Source organism: Ischnura elegans, chromosome 2 (assembly GCF_921293095.1).
Source record: "Ischnura elegans chromosome 2, ioIscEleg1.1, whole genome shotgun sequence".
Taxonomy (NCBI): Eukaryota; Metazoa; Arthropoda; class Insecta; order Odonata; family Coenagrionidae; genus Ischnura; species Ischnura elegans.
This window is the reverse complement of record NC_060247.1, coordinates 142,052,245-142,068,785: the sequence shown is the minus strand read 5'-3', so window position 1 is coordinate 142,068,785 and position 16,541 is coordinate 142,052,245. Positions and strand designations below refer to the sequence as shown.

Genomic DNA, 16,541 nt, shown 5'->3' with positions numbered 1-16,541 from the left:
CACTGACAATGGTGCCTTGACTTGGTTGTCCTCTCATAAGCATTGGGCAAATTAGGCAGAATGGTGCTAAAACTATCCTCTTATAAATACACTGTTCATCATGTTCGAGGATCATCTAGTACTGTGGCAGACTGTCTTTCTCGCACTGAGCCATCCTCATCTACAAATTGTCAATCAATTGTGGACTCAAATTCTCATATGTAGAGATGGGCCGAAAAGCAGATTTCTCGAACTCGAAAATAGAATTTGAATATTAAATCACTGCTCGAATATTCGATTACCTCGAATTTCGAATACCTCGAATACTAGAATACCTCGAATACTAGAATAGTGCAAAGCATATTAAACGTACGTTTCTTCTTCTATTTCACTTGATGAATGTATGAATAAAAAGGTATACAGTGGAACCTCGATACAGGCATCCCCCGAGTTACGTTTGTCTCGACTTACATAAATCCGTACTTACGTAAGCGATAACCGTATTTCAAATGATTACGTTAATTTTTGAATGCGACCGCGAAGAAGCAGATATTCGCTCGTACAACCTATGGTAGAAAAAATATCGAATAGTTATCCAGTTTTTTACGTGTTAAAAATAACAAAGTGACCCATTTTTGTCATTCCTCGAAGGAATTTTCATTAATTTCTGTAGAAAAATCGCTTATAAATCCCAAGTCAGCAATCAACGTAAAAATAGCAGTTCTAGCGATGGATGTGGTTGCGCTCATTCCTATACGATACAACTTGTTATATAGCATGCACACCCAAACTCCGACTTTCAACTATTTAAAAATTGTATCCTTAAGTTTGGACATTTCCATCTGTGGAATTAAAATAAAATGAAGTTCAAGCAGAAATCTTTATTGCGGAAAATAATTGTTTATTACCCATGTAACAGCATTGAAATTTTGAGTGTTGGCAATGAACGCCGCAAAAAAGTTAAGAAAAAGTTGACACATGATATTAATTGCGTAATTGTTTACATGTTTCTGACGGAAAATTTTATTAAGCTGCATTTTCTCGTTCTCTCGTATTGTGTGCAACTGTAAATGAATATTGCGTCATTGAAAGCTTTTCCCCACTAACTTTGTTGCACGTTAATGACGGAGTTGGCTGAATAAAAGCTCACTTTTAATTAGCTTCGTGCTTTGGAAATACTCTTCGATGTTTCCAGCGAAGTAAATATTAAAATGATGATATTTTCACGTTATTTTATTGAGATATGAGAGAATGAAAGTATGTTTCCGTGCGTGAAAGATTGAGTGTATGTGCGTGTGAATGTATCTAAGAATAAAGTAAGTTACTGGTATTTTTTGTGTGTTATTTGCTCGTAATCCTCGACACCCCCTCTAATTTGTATTAACTGTGACAGTGAAACCACCAGATTCATCGATCAACGTAATATATAAAAGGCAGAAGATATAGTGATTATAGGTAGGTAGACGATGCATTCTTTGGGCCCTAGATCGCAGTATAACTTTATGAATCAATTTAAGTATTCAGTTTAGTAATGTAGCGTTGAGATACCGTACTTTCCCAAATCCACGCGATCGGTCAACTCTGGGAATAATATTACGCATTTTGATTGGCAATGCTCGAGATGCAACTCCCAGACTATATTAATGTTTATCGATTTTGGATCTAATAACGTAAGAATACGCGGTAGAGTTCATGAATATTGCAGTGAATTGAATGAAACTTCACCGAGAAAATAACGCGCATTTCTCCACTGAGAATTTCACCGCGCTGATCGCAATCTCTGAAGCACTAACGCAAAGGTTCAACTTACGTAAATTTCGACTTACGCAGAGACTGCCGGAACGCATCTCTTACGTAACTCGGGGGATGCCTGTATATCGTTTTTCAAGGGGATGGATGAAAAAAACGATGAATACAGGAATGTCTGACTAGGTTGCCTATGCAGCAGGAAACCCAAGATTTTGGCGAGTAATTGTGATTTCCTTTAAAGTATTCAAACAGGAATTTAGCTGATTAACACCTTGAGTGCGGCATGACGTGATATCACGTCATGGTGCGTTTTCCCCTGGTGCTGATGACGTGATATCACGTCATGCGTACCCCGAGGTTTCCGGCCCTCCGTAAGAGCTCCGTAAGAGCTATTTTTATTTCTTTCTATTAATGCGTGAGTATGACAAATTTTATTTGATTTTTATTTTACAAATCATAAGTATTTAATATCTGGAACTTAATTATGTGTGTTTATTAATTTTTTATTCTGTTTTAATAACGTTTAGCGAGAATATAGATATTTTTTCCATCCTTCCTTTTTTTTTCTTCTTGCGAGCCTAGTATTTTTCGAACCTTTATTGTCTGATGTTAATAAGTTTTATTCAATTAATACACGAAGTACTGTGATTAGTTAAACTTTAATGTAAATTTGAAAATACCATTACATTTTTTTTATGCAACGTAACATATCTCTAGCTTTTGCACCCTTCCTTTGTTTGTCAGTGCAACTCCTAAGCAAGGAGGGGATCGACAAGCGGTCATATTACGAGAGTGAAGGAAGTTATTTATGGAAAAAGTGTAAGTTATTTATAATATTTATAGTTGATATATGTATATTATGCACCTATAAACATTCTTATTATAATTTCAAATAACTGTTTGCACATTATCCCATGGATTGGCGAAGAAGTGCTAAGGAGTTGCTTTATAAAAATGCTTTTATTTTCTCGATAACTGTGAAATCAATGGCTTATGGGTGCTCTTGATTCTTTGTCTCGCCATTGTGAATATTTAGTTCCTAAAGATAGTTTTACATTAGTAAAGCTGTTTGTAGCATTTCAGCTTTGGCCTATTTCACAGAGTGTTTATTTTAATCCTGTTATTTATCAGAATTTTTACAAAAAAATACAATTTATTTATTGCAGATGGTACGGAAGCAAGGAGTAAAACGGAAAATTTTTCATGCTGGCCGGTAGTCGATGCCGCCTGAAAGAGGTGAAATTCTCTATTCATCAGCTTTTGCACATGATCAGCAGTCTTCGACCTTCCATCAGGACCTGCAGCCATCAACGTCGAGGGAGGAAACCTCCGCAAGGACACAAACATTTCTTACTTAGCTCTCTGCCTTCTATTGACGAATGTACACGAAGAAGGAATAGCGGGAGCTCCTGCAAGAGAGCGGAATCAGGCATTCTCTGAAGACTCCGAGCTAGAAATTAGAGAGGAGGAGGGTTGGGGAGGAGGTTGAACCCTCACAGTCAGGTACTTCGTTGCCTCCTTTTACGCCAGATCCCTTTGTGTCAATCACTGGCCCATCCCCATTGTCCTATTCTTTCCCTGAACCCTCTAACAATACCCTCAGTCTTTCTCCATCCGAACGTCCTTCGCGGTGGACCCGTATTTCAGTGACCTTTCAAAATATCACTTTCATAGAAAACCCAGCTCTCACCACTCCACCCCCTTCCAACGACCCAAGTGTTTTTTGCGTCTCCTTTTCCCAGACACCCTCTTTCGTATACAGACATACTATCTTATAATCTTCGAAAGAATTGGTTAGGAATTGGAAACAATTGACCTATGAAGACTTTTACCTTCATAGGCCTAATACTTCACAAGGTAGGTATTCCTATAAGTAATATATCCGACTAATGGAGCATTGCTATCTTGTTTGACCTGCTGTGCTTTCGAAAATACATGAGTCGTGATTGATTCTTTAGCACTCTTCAAGCCCTTCATTTTGCACCGAACACTGGCCCAAATGATTCAGAGCCTGAGTATTTCTTCTAAAAAAATCCGTCCCTTTTAGAGTAATTTCACTCCTCCAGCGATTCCCTAATAATTCCTTCCCGAAAGCTATGCACGCTTTTTCATTTATCGTAAAACCGCCGGAAAGATTTCCCTTTATAAATTCCGTCTTTCTGTAATTAGATCCTTTATTCTTCCATCCTACATTCCTTATCCCAAGCCACTTTTACCATCAATATCTCAATCTCACTTCCCTGAACTCATCCAAGGGGAAGGTGGCAGAAAGAAGAATCGATGGTGCAAGTATTGCACTATTGCGGTGCAAGTATTGCACTATTGCGGTGCAAGTATTGCACTATTGCGGTGCGAGCACTCTTGGGCATAGGAAAGAGACCGCAGATATCTACATTGGCTGCTAGGTCTCCTCTACTCTGTCCCGAGCTTTTTTCGTTCTTTCATAAGAAGGCATAAATAGTATTATATATTTTTGTATAATATATTGCAATAGTATTATAGGTTAAATATATTGTTATAAAATTTGTGAGAGAGGTATTTCCTACATTGGTAAAACATACATGACTGTACGTAGTTGTATATAATATATAATTTAAAAATGGTCATCATTTCGATTGTATTGAATTTGTTTTGGGTAAATATAATATTTTTTTCATGTCATGTGATTCCTTTTTTCAATAGACTAGGGCTCTTAGAAAAATAAGAAGTACATAACTAGAAATAATTAAGCACGATGGAATTAGTCTTTCCCTCGTGTAATTAGAAAGAAAACGCCATCATTGCTTTCGGTAATCGGGTAAGTAATAAGGGGCATAGACCCTGCAAATCTATTCCTAGCAATACGTATTATTGAATGGTTTAATCGAATTGATATTATTATGCACCAAATGAAAAAATATTATTGCGGTAAAAATTTACATCATTTTCAGATTGTCGCAGAATATTCGTACTAAGAACCGCGATACGTGGCCTAAATGAAGATTACTTGTAAGATGTTTGCTTGCAAATACTATTAGTTCCAGTTTTTATGCATTAATTTCTAACTCGGTAACATCATATTGCAAAAATATGTTATTGGCTTGAGTTCAGAAGATAGTAATGAGGAAGTTATGGGTTGATTATTTCTGTTTCCACATCCATTTTTATTTCGGCAACGGAGTCAATACCCCAATGACCCTAAAAGGACACGTATCAGCAAAATCTTTCCCCATACCTTCCCCATCTTTATGATGTGCCGATGGCACTTCCAAAAAGGTTATTCCTAGTTCTAACAAGTGGACCGACTAAATCTTACTATCACCCCCCGCTTCATCTCCGTACCCCCTCCAACCCTAGAACAGCCGGCAGGAGTGGTGCACGTCAAGAAACACCCTAATACACCGTCGGAAAATAATCTCGAAAGCAGAGTGCCACCCATCTCAAGCACCTGCAGTAATGGGAATACATAATGGTTTGTGAAAACCATTTTTGTTAAATATCTGATGCTTACGGATGGTCGTATGGGAAGAAAGGAATTGGAGCTGAAAACACGAAACGAGTAAAGGAATTTGTGACGAGAATAGTGGCTTCAGAAGAAAATGCAGAAATTATTCAATATTATCGAACTTAGGATTCCCCAATTCTTAGGATTACTAGTACAAGGAATACGCCGAAATATCTTGCGCAGAATTACCATCACAATCAAACAGCTGTTCACGGCGATTCCTTGTACTTATAACTTGCATTACATCCATCTAAGCCAAAAATTTCCCTATGGCAGTGGCAAAATACCAATTGCGATACCAGTAGAACATTACAAATCCATTTTCTTCGTATTTTTTTTGGATATATAGCACAGAAAAAAATTGAAAGTAAACGGTGGCACGGGGAAAAAGCCGACAGTATGCAACCCGCATCACGTTTCCATCCCGCTGTGCGGGTGACGTGATATCACGTCATAAAGAAAAAAATTCATAGCTAACAAATTAGAGCCAAGAAAATTTTTTCATTATTTTTCCCAGCTCTTTTGGAACCTATGCATGCGTTTTGCATTAAAAAACGACAGCCGCACCGGGGGTCGATTTTGAGTTTTACATGGTCAGCATTGAAAGTGTTAATGAAAGATTTTAATTTTATGGAAACAATTTGGGCATATCGTTGATTTAACTAACATCTCATCCTAAGGGGATATGCCGTCTCGGCATTTACAGTGCTATGATGGATTTCTGTCTGATGTATACATTCTTAATTCTTCGTTAAAACTTTCGTGGGTGCTCGTCATGTTGAAATTAAAACTTTTGGGCTATGTCACCGCGTCAGATTTTGGGTGGCCCCAACGTTTCCCGACCGATGCTGGTCGCTTTCTCAAGGGAATCTGAAGAGGTGGGATTTGAAATTGATATATATAGGTATACGTGTCAGGTGGTGGGGGGAGGGGAGTGAGAGGTTGGAGGAGTAGGTTGTCGATTATTTTTGCCGATTACGGGTTGCCAAGTACGGCTGATTTTAAGGCCAGTGTCTCTGTTGAAGTTGTTTTTCTCCTCTTTAGATCTCAGATAAAACATCTATTGAAAACCGTCAAAGATAGAACTCCACTACAAGTCGAAGGGGTATACCGAATTCCTTGCCAGACCTGTGGGAAGAACTACATCGGCGAAACAGGCAGATCAGTTAAAACACGTCTAGAGGAGCACGAGAGAGCAATTCGACTGGGGCAGTCAATGAAGTCCGCGGTAGCCGAACACGCAGCGCTGGGCCACACAATCGACCTTAAGGAAGCACAAATTGTTGCGAGAGTGAAAGGCTTTAAACAGAGACTCGTAAGAGAAGCAATAGAAATATCTAACTTGAGAAAGCAACCAGCATCGGTCGGGAAATGTTGGGGCCACCCAAAATCTGACGCGGCGACATAGCCCAAAAGTTTTAATTCAACGTATACATTCTTATCTACCAAATATGCTACTTCAGTGCGACGCCCACCTGACACTCGGCTTCATCCAACTTCTTATTTTCAAAAGGTAGCTCGCTTTACCCCCACTCCTACTGTCAAGTGCTGGTGGACAATCCGAGGTGTTTTGCAAAATACACAAGCTTTTTAAAATTAAAATTAAACCATTAATTTATGATTGTAACTAAATAATAATAAAAATAACTAATTTAAAAGACCATTCATTCACCTGACGATAAGGAAGGAACTACAAAATTAATCTACATAGGTTATTTTGGAAACGGGCTATGACCCTTGTTTTTCTTTTTTTTCTTGTCACCGAGCGATAGAGGGTGTCACAAATGGCAGTTAGGCGGCAACCGTTAAAATTTCGTAGGTATTGAAAACAAATATCTATCTTATGCTTACATAATAGTTGCTATTCACTACTGACCGCAAAATTCTTAGATTAAATTCTTATACAAAAATTTTCAAGTTGTTACTTGATAATGTTATCTAAAATGGATGGGAATTTCTTTAGTGCTAAGATCGTTGATGCTAAACTTGAAAGAATGGTAAGTTTAGGGTAGCATGATTGTTAAACGATCTTTCACAGCATAAAATCAATAAGAAAGAGCATTTTTTAAAAATTCAATCTTAAATAGCCACCAAAAATGGCCAATAAAGGCAGAAAAAGGGCGGTGGGAACAAAAGCAAACTTGTTTGCAACTTGAAAAGGTTTGAAATTACGAAACTCAATATTACAAAGTGCCCATTTTACAGTCCCACTGACTGCTTATAATCGAAAGTTTACCCCTTTCATAATCTATCAAAATCATTGCATGACATTCTCGCTCTGCCACCCATGGCCAACTACACCTGCGATTCAAGTCTTGCCCCAGAAATACTCATCGTAGTTCTTACGCGTTAATCTGAGTAGCTCTCATTGTGATCAATTTTCTGAGGAGGAAAGCATGGCAAAGTTGATTATGGAACAGAGGAGCTTTCTCCTGACTTGAATTTCTTGGAGGTAAGATAACAAAAATAATTAACGGGGATGAAGCATAAAAACGCTGTGCGATGCAATCAGAACCTTAACCTTCCAAAGCAACAACAACTTATAGGGTTTATAAAAAATAAATCTATTTCAAATTCACCACATCATTCAGTGTCAAATACCTCAGAGCCCTCAGTCAGCTGACAGCGTGGTGGTGATTGTCTACAAACAGCGTGGTGGTGGTAACAAAAATCTTCCCAGGCATGATGGACGAGATTCCCTTCATTTTCCCTAATTGACCATTTCAAATCCCCTGAGTTTTCCCTGGCCTAGAAACATCCTCCAACAACTTCAACACTAAAAGACTTAAGGAAAAAACAAAGACTTGTAATAACTCACCATTTTGAGTCAGCTTGGTGGAACAGATGTTGGTCTCAATGAGGAAATAATCTTTCACACTCAGAGTCAAGCCATTGCTTTGAGGCTTCTGACCATCCAATAAATTTTTACGCAGTGACGGAAGGTTTAAGTATCCAATGTCCCCCTCTTCATACTTTTTGTGATCGACCTGAAATAAGTTATGGCACATAGTGTCATTAAAAACAAAAGTGCAGCCAACTTGTGATTAGGCATTACCTTCTATTCTATAAAACAAATTCCAACTGGTTGCAAAAATCATTCCTACCTTATATACTAGAAGCTCATGCTGCATGTCAAAAAGTGTAGTCCCGTTAGGCTGCATTAGATTAACAAAGGACATCGCAAATGGCCTTTCAGTCCTGTCCTTGGCTTCATTTGAAGACCTTTAATAATGGTAATATTTATTAATCACTTAGTCAAAAATTTTGGAATAGATCTCACACCAAGTTAATTCCTTACAGAACTAATTGTTACAAATATCATTTTAAAATGATTAAATATAATATTTTAAGGTCGATTCTGAAGTTTTCAAGTTAAAAATGTAATATGTACTTAGTTATTAGGAATTAAGTTTCCATATTCTATCGGCTCACTCCACCCAAAAGGATAGCATAAGAGAAAGGAGGGGGAGGAAAATGGTCAACCCATTCTCATCTCTTACAACAAATAATATATTTACAGTAAAACTTCGATTTTACGCACTTTGATTTTACATCGAGTCTTGTTTTTACGCAGCGACACTCAAGTCCGGCCGGAAAGCATAGGGAATTGCAATGATGAAACTTCGATTTTACATCTTTTCTTGATTTTACGCAGTTTTTCGAATTTGCGCAGCATAATCTCAGTCCCAAGGAACCCGCTAATTTTGATTTTACGCAGTTGTCTTTAGACTTCGCGCAGAACAACCTCAGTATTGAAGATAATTCTGATCTTACTTTCATCTATGCATCGTCAAGTTTCTCAAGGAATTATGCATACCTACAGTCGGGTGCATTCGACTGAATCAAAATGTAGGTAATGCATTACGTCGAACAAAGATAGCCTGACAACAGCGACGCTGCTATCCTTTTATAAACCATGTTCCTCCAAATCATATTCCCACGTAATTACTTCATATGCTCCGCGAAGGTATCGCCCGTATCGCCTATGATTGCGCCGCGGCTCCAAGGTCATCGAAGCCTCGGGGCCACGCAATAGTTTATATCGTCTCCGCTAGATGGTAATGATGTAAGAAGCTTCCGGGGCAATGCTGCTCAACTTTCGTCCTTCGCCGGGAGTGCCTAGGGAATGATTCGGCCATAAACCGTGTATATGCTCAGGGTTGAAAAATCCTGACTGTAGTAATGTTCTTTATTCATGTCAATGAGTTGCAAAAATGAACACAGGAATGTTTGAAATTACGTCCTGCAGTAGGAACGTGAAACTGAAAACATCGCGACTTTAATTATGACTTACCCCATGCGGCCGCTCAGTACTTTTTCAGCCTCCTTTACATACGCGAATATCGCTCTTGGTTTAAATAAGTCGTAACAGGATTTCGAAACCACAAAGATACGGCATTCGCCTTCCATGCGTAACTACTTTTGATTAATTTGACGATCGCCGGAGATGAAAATATAATCACGAAAGGCCCACATAACAATGGTAGCACTTTTTGCGCTTTCTTTGTTTTACTTTCCTCATAGCTCAGCTCTACCGATAGACGACTATTACAGATCGAAGACGCAGCCGCAACGCGAGTCATCGATCACTGATTATTGTCGCAAATCGAATGCAAGCATAGGAGAAAACTTGAGTTTTGTGCCTGAACAGTTTGGTATTGCAATTGTCTTGCATTTTTTTTATTTGTGCCTCGATTTTAATGCCTGAAAACCCATATTAGTAATTATAATCGAAGCGGTTGGCTGTCCTCAGGTTCATATTCCTGTGTTGCTGGCGCATTTTCTTGATTGATTGGCAAAAGGAGGAGGAAATTTGGTTAAGGACAATATTTATTCTTGGCAAAGCTAAGGCATAAGTATGGAGCCTTCTGAAGTAAAAAGAACACGAAAAACTCTTTCCATTGAGAAGAAAATTAAAATAATAAATGACATGGAACGCAATAAGTCCCTTTCCAAAACAGAAATTGCCAAGTTGAATGGGATTTCATTGTCAACGTTGAAAACAATTTTGGCATCAAAGGAGAAGTTATTTTCTGCATCTTGCCATACAAAGTCATCATATGTGTCCTCTGGAAAGTATGCTGAACTTGAAGATACATTGTTTTCATTTTTTAGTGATTGTCGGCAAAATAAACTCCCAGTTGATGGTGCTATTTTGAAAGAGAAGGCAAGAAATTTGGCCCTCACACTAGGGCATCAAGATTTCAAGTGCTCTACGGGATGGTTGGACAATTTTAAAAAGAGGTACAACATTAGCTACCAGCGTGAATGTGGAGAAGAAGGAAAAGTAGATGATAACTTGGTTAGCAAGTGGCATCAAATTAATGACTCAATCATCGAATCGTTTGCACCAAGAGATAGATACAATATGGATGAAACAGGCCTATTCTGGAAAGCTCTTCCTGACAGAACTATGCATCACAAAGGAAAGAAATGTCACGGAGCCCAAAGAAGCAAGGAGCGCCTGACAGTGGTTCTCACCACAAACCAGGATGGTAGCGACAAATTGAAACCTGTTGTCATTGGTAAAGCTCTTAAGCCGAGATGCTTTAAAAATATTGGAAAATTTTCTCTGCCTGTAAAATATCATGCAAATAAGCATGCATGGATGTCTGTGGAGCTTTTTAGGCAACAAGTTCTGTATCTTGAGCGGAAGTGTGCCGGAGAGAATAGAAATGTTCTTTTAATTATTGACAATGCTCCTGTTCATAAAGTGGATGGCCTTGAGCTAAAGAATGTTAAATTGTTATTTCTGGAACCAAACACCACAAGCAAGACACAGCCTTTGGACAAGGGAATCATACAAAACTTTAAAATTATGTATCGCAGCTACCTTCTCCAACATTTTATACGCAACATAGGTAAGATAATAAAATACTATGGCACATTATTTTCTTTTAAATATGTAGATCATGCACTTTTTCACATCATTTCATTTAGATAACGGCGCAAATATATCAGAGGCTGCTCCTTGGACTCTACTGCATGCTGTCAGAAGCATAGCTCGAGCATGGAACAATGTTTCAAAGGAAACTATTAAAAACTGCTGGAGATCAGCAGGTTACGGGGATGTAGAAGATAATGTGGCTGAGGAGACAATATCTACCCCTCCTTCATTGCAGGATCTACTTGCTAACGAACTTGAACAGTTCAACCAAGTTTGCCCAATCAACTCAAGTGTTTCATCAATTGCCTACAATGAGATAGATGAAGACTTGGCAACAAATGAAGAAACAGTGAGTGCAGAACTGAACTACACCCCAGCAATGGAGCTTGAAGAAGAGAGTGATGTAATGGATGACAGTGATGCAGTGCCTGTTCATCCTTCCCGTAGTGATATTAAAGAAGCCTTCAGACATTTGCATAATTTTTGCTATGCACATTCAGAAATTAGTGAAGGTCATATTGAAAATATTAATGCATTAGAGGCATTAGTGAATAAAATATTTGAGAAGGGTTTGCAACAAAGCAAAATCCAAGATTATTTTCACCCTAAATGAGTGATTTCACAAAAAAAGAAATTGTAATTAATGTTTCTCCATAAATAAGAGCTTTTTAAAATTATATGTCCTTGTGACATTATAATAAAGTGCATGTGTTATCCTCAAAAGTATACTTCTCCTCAATACCGAATCTTGATTTTACACACTTTGATTTTACACAGTGCCCATATTTCGGTCCCTCCAACTGTGTAAAATCAAAGTTTTACTGTAATTTGATTATAATGAGGAACTTGCATGGGTCGTAGATTGCTCTAAAAACTATTTTGAATAAGTCAAATGGATACATTAGCTCGCAAAAATACCTTCAGTTTCTCCATTCAACATCAAAAGAAATAAAAAAACTGCATTTAAAATCGAGAAAAATTTCTCTGAGCCGACCACTGCGCGAAGACACCCAAGCATTGCCGAGGCCAGGCGTGACATCATAGGTGCCTAATCAACCGTAGGGAGTAGGGAAATACGCTGAGCGCATGGTGTAAAATATGTTTTGAGGGAGTATTTAGCCGCTCATCGTCACTTTATTTTGTTCTGTTATTCTTGGGCAAGTTTTCCTATTGCTATTGTGCCTAGATTATTACTTGGGATATTAATAATGCAGCATCGGGATGATGAAGTACAAGCGTTTCACTTGGTATGTTTTAGTGATCAGAAAAATGGATGATAATGTTGTCACTCGTTCGAATAGTACACCTGAAATTCATCTACATCTACATAATACCCCGCAAGCCGCCTAAAAGGCGTGTGGCATGGGGTGTTAGGACACCAGCCTTTTTATAGGACACCAAAAATTGATGCCACGACCCTCATGGAATTTCTTAACACAAATTATTGCTATACGTCGGCGGCAAATCGAGTTGTAAAAGAAACTTGTAATACTGGAGGATAACGATCGTAAGCTGTGCTGTTGAATTTGGCAACGCCGAATTAACGGAGAAGGTAGTCCTATCCGTCCTACGGTACAAATTCACAGCAAAACAGTCTGCACACAATCCACATGTGAGATCGCGAATCGGTTCCGCTGCCAACACACACACAAAAGTATAACCTATTTCAATAATATAGGTAAATCCATAAACAATATACTAGCATATACCATAAAAATATAGTGGGAAATAGGCAAATACTCTTATCAAAAACTGGATGTCACTGTCACATTCTTATATTCATCACGTACAACTTGCAATAACAGTACTCGTTATGATGAAAGCAACTATTTATTCACTGATTTAAACCCTTAAATTAGCCCACACAAGTGACACAGGTGACTTTTCTCACTACTATTCGTTGAAATAATGGAATTTCAAACTTCTTATTTCAATTACATAATAATCAATATCTTTTTATTTCAATAGCGTGATCGTGAAATGTCATATCTACGGTGAACAACGGAGATTAGCACGCCACTGACAATTTTTACACTACTGTTAGACATTTATCGATAGCGTAATAGCACTTTTTACAATTCAATCACGATGGAACACTGATAACTCTTGGCCGATATTTTTCAACCTTGTCAAACTTTGTGCATTACAACCACTGACACTGTGATTATTAGCAGTAGCTTAACGGGAGATGTCACGTTGAAAATAACACTATTTTGGCACAAAAATGTTCCTAGATGTCTCCAATCAGCGAGCAAAAGTTGCATTGACTGGAATTCACCCCATAATACAAGCACAGACAGTCCTAAATGACGAATTCTCCAGTACCTACCAATAAACGGATGAAGTTATTGTACAGTGGAACCTCGTTAAAGCGAGTACGGGCTATAGCGACACCCCCGCTATTACGAGATATAGCCGATGCACCGTCAATTGACCCTATAATGAGCGTGTTAAAAAATTCGTTTTTACGAGACCCTTTCGGTGTTGGCTCTCGCCATAGCGAGGGTTTCACCGCCAGAAGACTTTCATCAAGACTCCTTAACCTCTGTAATTGCTAGCGATTTGTTAGAAATGAAGTTAATGGAGTGCTCAGTCTCAAATTTATGTGGTAAACTGTCGTTCGATAAATATAATGATTGACGAAACAATGTTTTGCATGATTTTTATTCAGTGCGGCGCTTATAAATTGTTTGAATAGTTAGTCGTTATTTGAGTAAGAAAATTTAGTGATACAAAAAAACATCGCCTTTCGTCTGGATTTATGCATACGTTTATCGGATAGATGCTTATCTGTCGCCGCACCACTCCTGCTCCTGTATATCTGTTCGCAACAGGTATATTGGATATTATATGCTCCACCTCCGGTAAAGCGACAATTCGCTATAGCGAGTGTTTATTAGTGCACCGTGGGGTGTCGTTATATCGAGGTTGCACTGTATATAAAAGCTAAGCGGACATTAGTAAACATCAAAATCGTTCTAATTACATACTTAAATGAATGATATGCCGTCGATAACATCAACTTACAATTAACGTATCTCCCTTCCAATGGCCGTGGCTCAGACTCCTACAACGATGTTATTTAGGTATTATCAAATTTTTGGTTTAACTGCTCCAGTTTTATATTTTATGCCCTTACTCAGATATTAATATTATAAATAATGCAAAATATGAGGGCTTCCAAGCCTCTATCGTCGGATATTTATCTTTAAATATAAAATAATCAACACGTCTAACAAACGAAGCTCTCACAACTGCTGGCAACTACTACAAACAATCACAACAATAGCTTCGCGTGATGTTTAGGCACCTTTGACGTCATTGAGGCTTCGTCGGCAGTGGCTTGGGGGGTGAGGGAGTTTTTCCCGCGCTTTAAAATTCGTAATATTTATCATTAAATATCTCGCGAAGGAAAACTCAGGTATACATGTGGTTTTCTTTGTTGTATTCAGAAAATAATATTCTGTCCGCCTGTGAAATAAAAAAAATTCATGCAAGTTCCCCATTAAGCCCAAAGGTGCATGAATAGTGAAAATGAGCGTATTTTAACTGCAGCAAGGTCTTCTGCTCAACTAAGTACAAGCGGTCCTCGACTTTCGTACACTCGACTTTCGTACAATTCGCACTTTCGTAGGTTCAAAATTGACACCTTTTACTCGACTTTCGTACGCCAAATTCGGACTTTCGGACGTTGGTCTGTAATTTTTTTTACATTCCCGCGATGTTTATTGCGCACCCCAACATTCAATTGTTTCAAATGGCAGTATAGGCAGTATATGCGAACAATACGAATGTATATAATGAAGGGAATTGTTGGTAATTGACTCTAATCTAGGTGATTTATTTGGGAGAGAGACTGCCTGCTTTTTTCAAAAGAAGTTGACTAGACATCATCGAATAGCTTTCAATAAAACTAGTAAGACCTTCTTTCTAATTGTGTTTTTTCGTTTGAGTGCTGTTTAATTCATGTAAACCTTCAACAACGATATTGCACGAAATATCACCCGAATTCCATTTGTCTTTTTTGAATAAAATGCGGAATATACGCGATCACGAATGTCACCTGCCAAATATCGAATTTTGGTGTAAAAATTAAAAGGTATCCAGAGTGCGGGTTCAACAAATACATTTTGTTATGCTTCTTGACATGTCCTTTTATTTACAGTGGACGTAATAAGTGGAATGTCAACTTAAACGCCAAGAGGAAGTTTCACTCGATAGCCAACGGAGTTCTTGTTTTTTAAACTTTTATTTGCATTTTCTGCGTATTTTCGAAAGAAATTAGATGATTTGAGGAGTTTTATTAACATATTATTAAAATTAAGTCAATTGAAATGAATTCCGTGAAAAAAAAGGTTTTGTACGTATATTCCGCTCTTTTGGAACGTAACCCCTAATTAGTATGGAAGTCAATGGTTCGACTTTCGTACATTCGACTTTCGTACAAGTTTTCGGGAACGCATTGTGTACGAAAGTCGGGGACCGCCTGTACTGGACTTTTTGGGTAGATTTGGAAAGAGTAAATTAAAATAAGTTGTTTGAACATTAATTTTGATCAACGTTACACACTTACATCATTTGCTAAATGTAGTAAGTGTGTTGCAGCATGGATCTTCAATACAAAAACTTGTGAAAACCATCTAAATCGTGTATAGTACCCTGTCGCTCAACTACCTCTATTTACTTGCTGGAGAAGGTTATTGCTTGTGTCCCAAAGGAAAAAAATAAGAAAAGAAAGTGGTTGATGACCTACAGAATGGAGTTAAATGCTTTATCTATATTTTCAACCGGATATTCTCAGCATACGTACACTCTTGAATCAGGGTCACCGTAGGGTTTCATCATTAGCCAGTTTTTCTCGGATGAGCACCAAATTTAGGATGAATCACTTATTTTACTTTGTAAACAACTGTATAAATGTACCTATTATTCTGCCCATTGTAGGTTTAAGTACAGAGGTAGGTGGCTGTTTGAGAAAATAAATACTGATAAAGCTAAAAGAAAGCTCTATTATTGACACAATGGCCTAATGTTTTGCATTACCACACAAAGACTAAGCTATTGTGAAAAGCCCCCCAAAATATCTACAATGTTGACTCTGAGTTTTAACGTTTTTAGGGTGTACATGAAAAAACATTCTCCAATTATTTTCTATCACAAGTGAACAAATTATGTTTCAAATCTCCCTTAAGACTAAACCTTACACTCACCTGTGCTTGAAAGTGAATTTTAAATGACTTCCTTTGAATTCTTCAATAGGTATAGCAGCCTTGAATGTTTCTTGCCATCGGGGTTTGTCTTCATGGTAATAGATAACAGAATGGTACTCATTCAAAGGATCAACACCTCCACCCATTGATATGACACCCTAGAGAAAGCAGACAAAAGCTTAAATCATGTACGACAGAAAGAAACAGAGATGTCTAAATTACAAAAACCAAA

General features: G+C 37.9%; 2 protein-coding genes across 12 annotated transcripts in view; one reads left to right on the top strand and one right to left on the bottom strand.

Annotated features, from left to right (window-relative positions):
* The window catches only part of LOC124154723 (dedicator of cytokinesis protein 1), a 186,885-nt gene that overhangs the window by 125,243 nt on the left and 45,101 nt on the right, over positions 1–16,541 (bottom strand). For all 11 annotated transcript variants that reach the window (XM_046528607.1, XM_046528614.1, XM_046528611.1 and 8 more), the window contains 3 exons: positions 16,310–16,467; positions 8,317–8,434; positions 8,031–8,199 (listed from right to left, as the gene is read on the bottom strand). In XM_046528607.1, the coding sequence (XP_046384563.1) occupies positions 8,031–8,199; positions 8,317–8,434; positions 16,310–16,467 (445 nt within the window). The remainder of the gene's footprint in view (positions 1–8,030; positions 8,200–8,316; positions 8,435–16,309; positions 16,468–16,541) is intronic.
* LOC124154724 (tigger transposable element-derived protein 4-like) lies at positions 9,126–11,883 on the top strand. Its single transcript, XM_046528619.1, has 2 exons — positions 9,126–11,073; positions 11,153–11,883. Exons 1-2 carry the CDS (start codon positions 10,071–10,073, stop codon positions 11,710–11,712), a joined length of 1,563 nt encoding a protein of 520 aa, XP_046384575.1. The 5' UTR covers positions 9,126–10,070; the 3' UTR covers positions 11,713–11,883.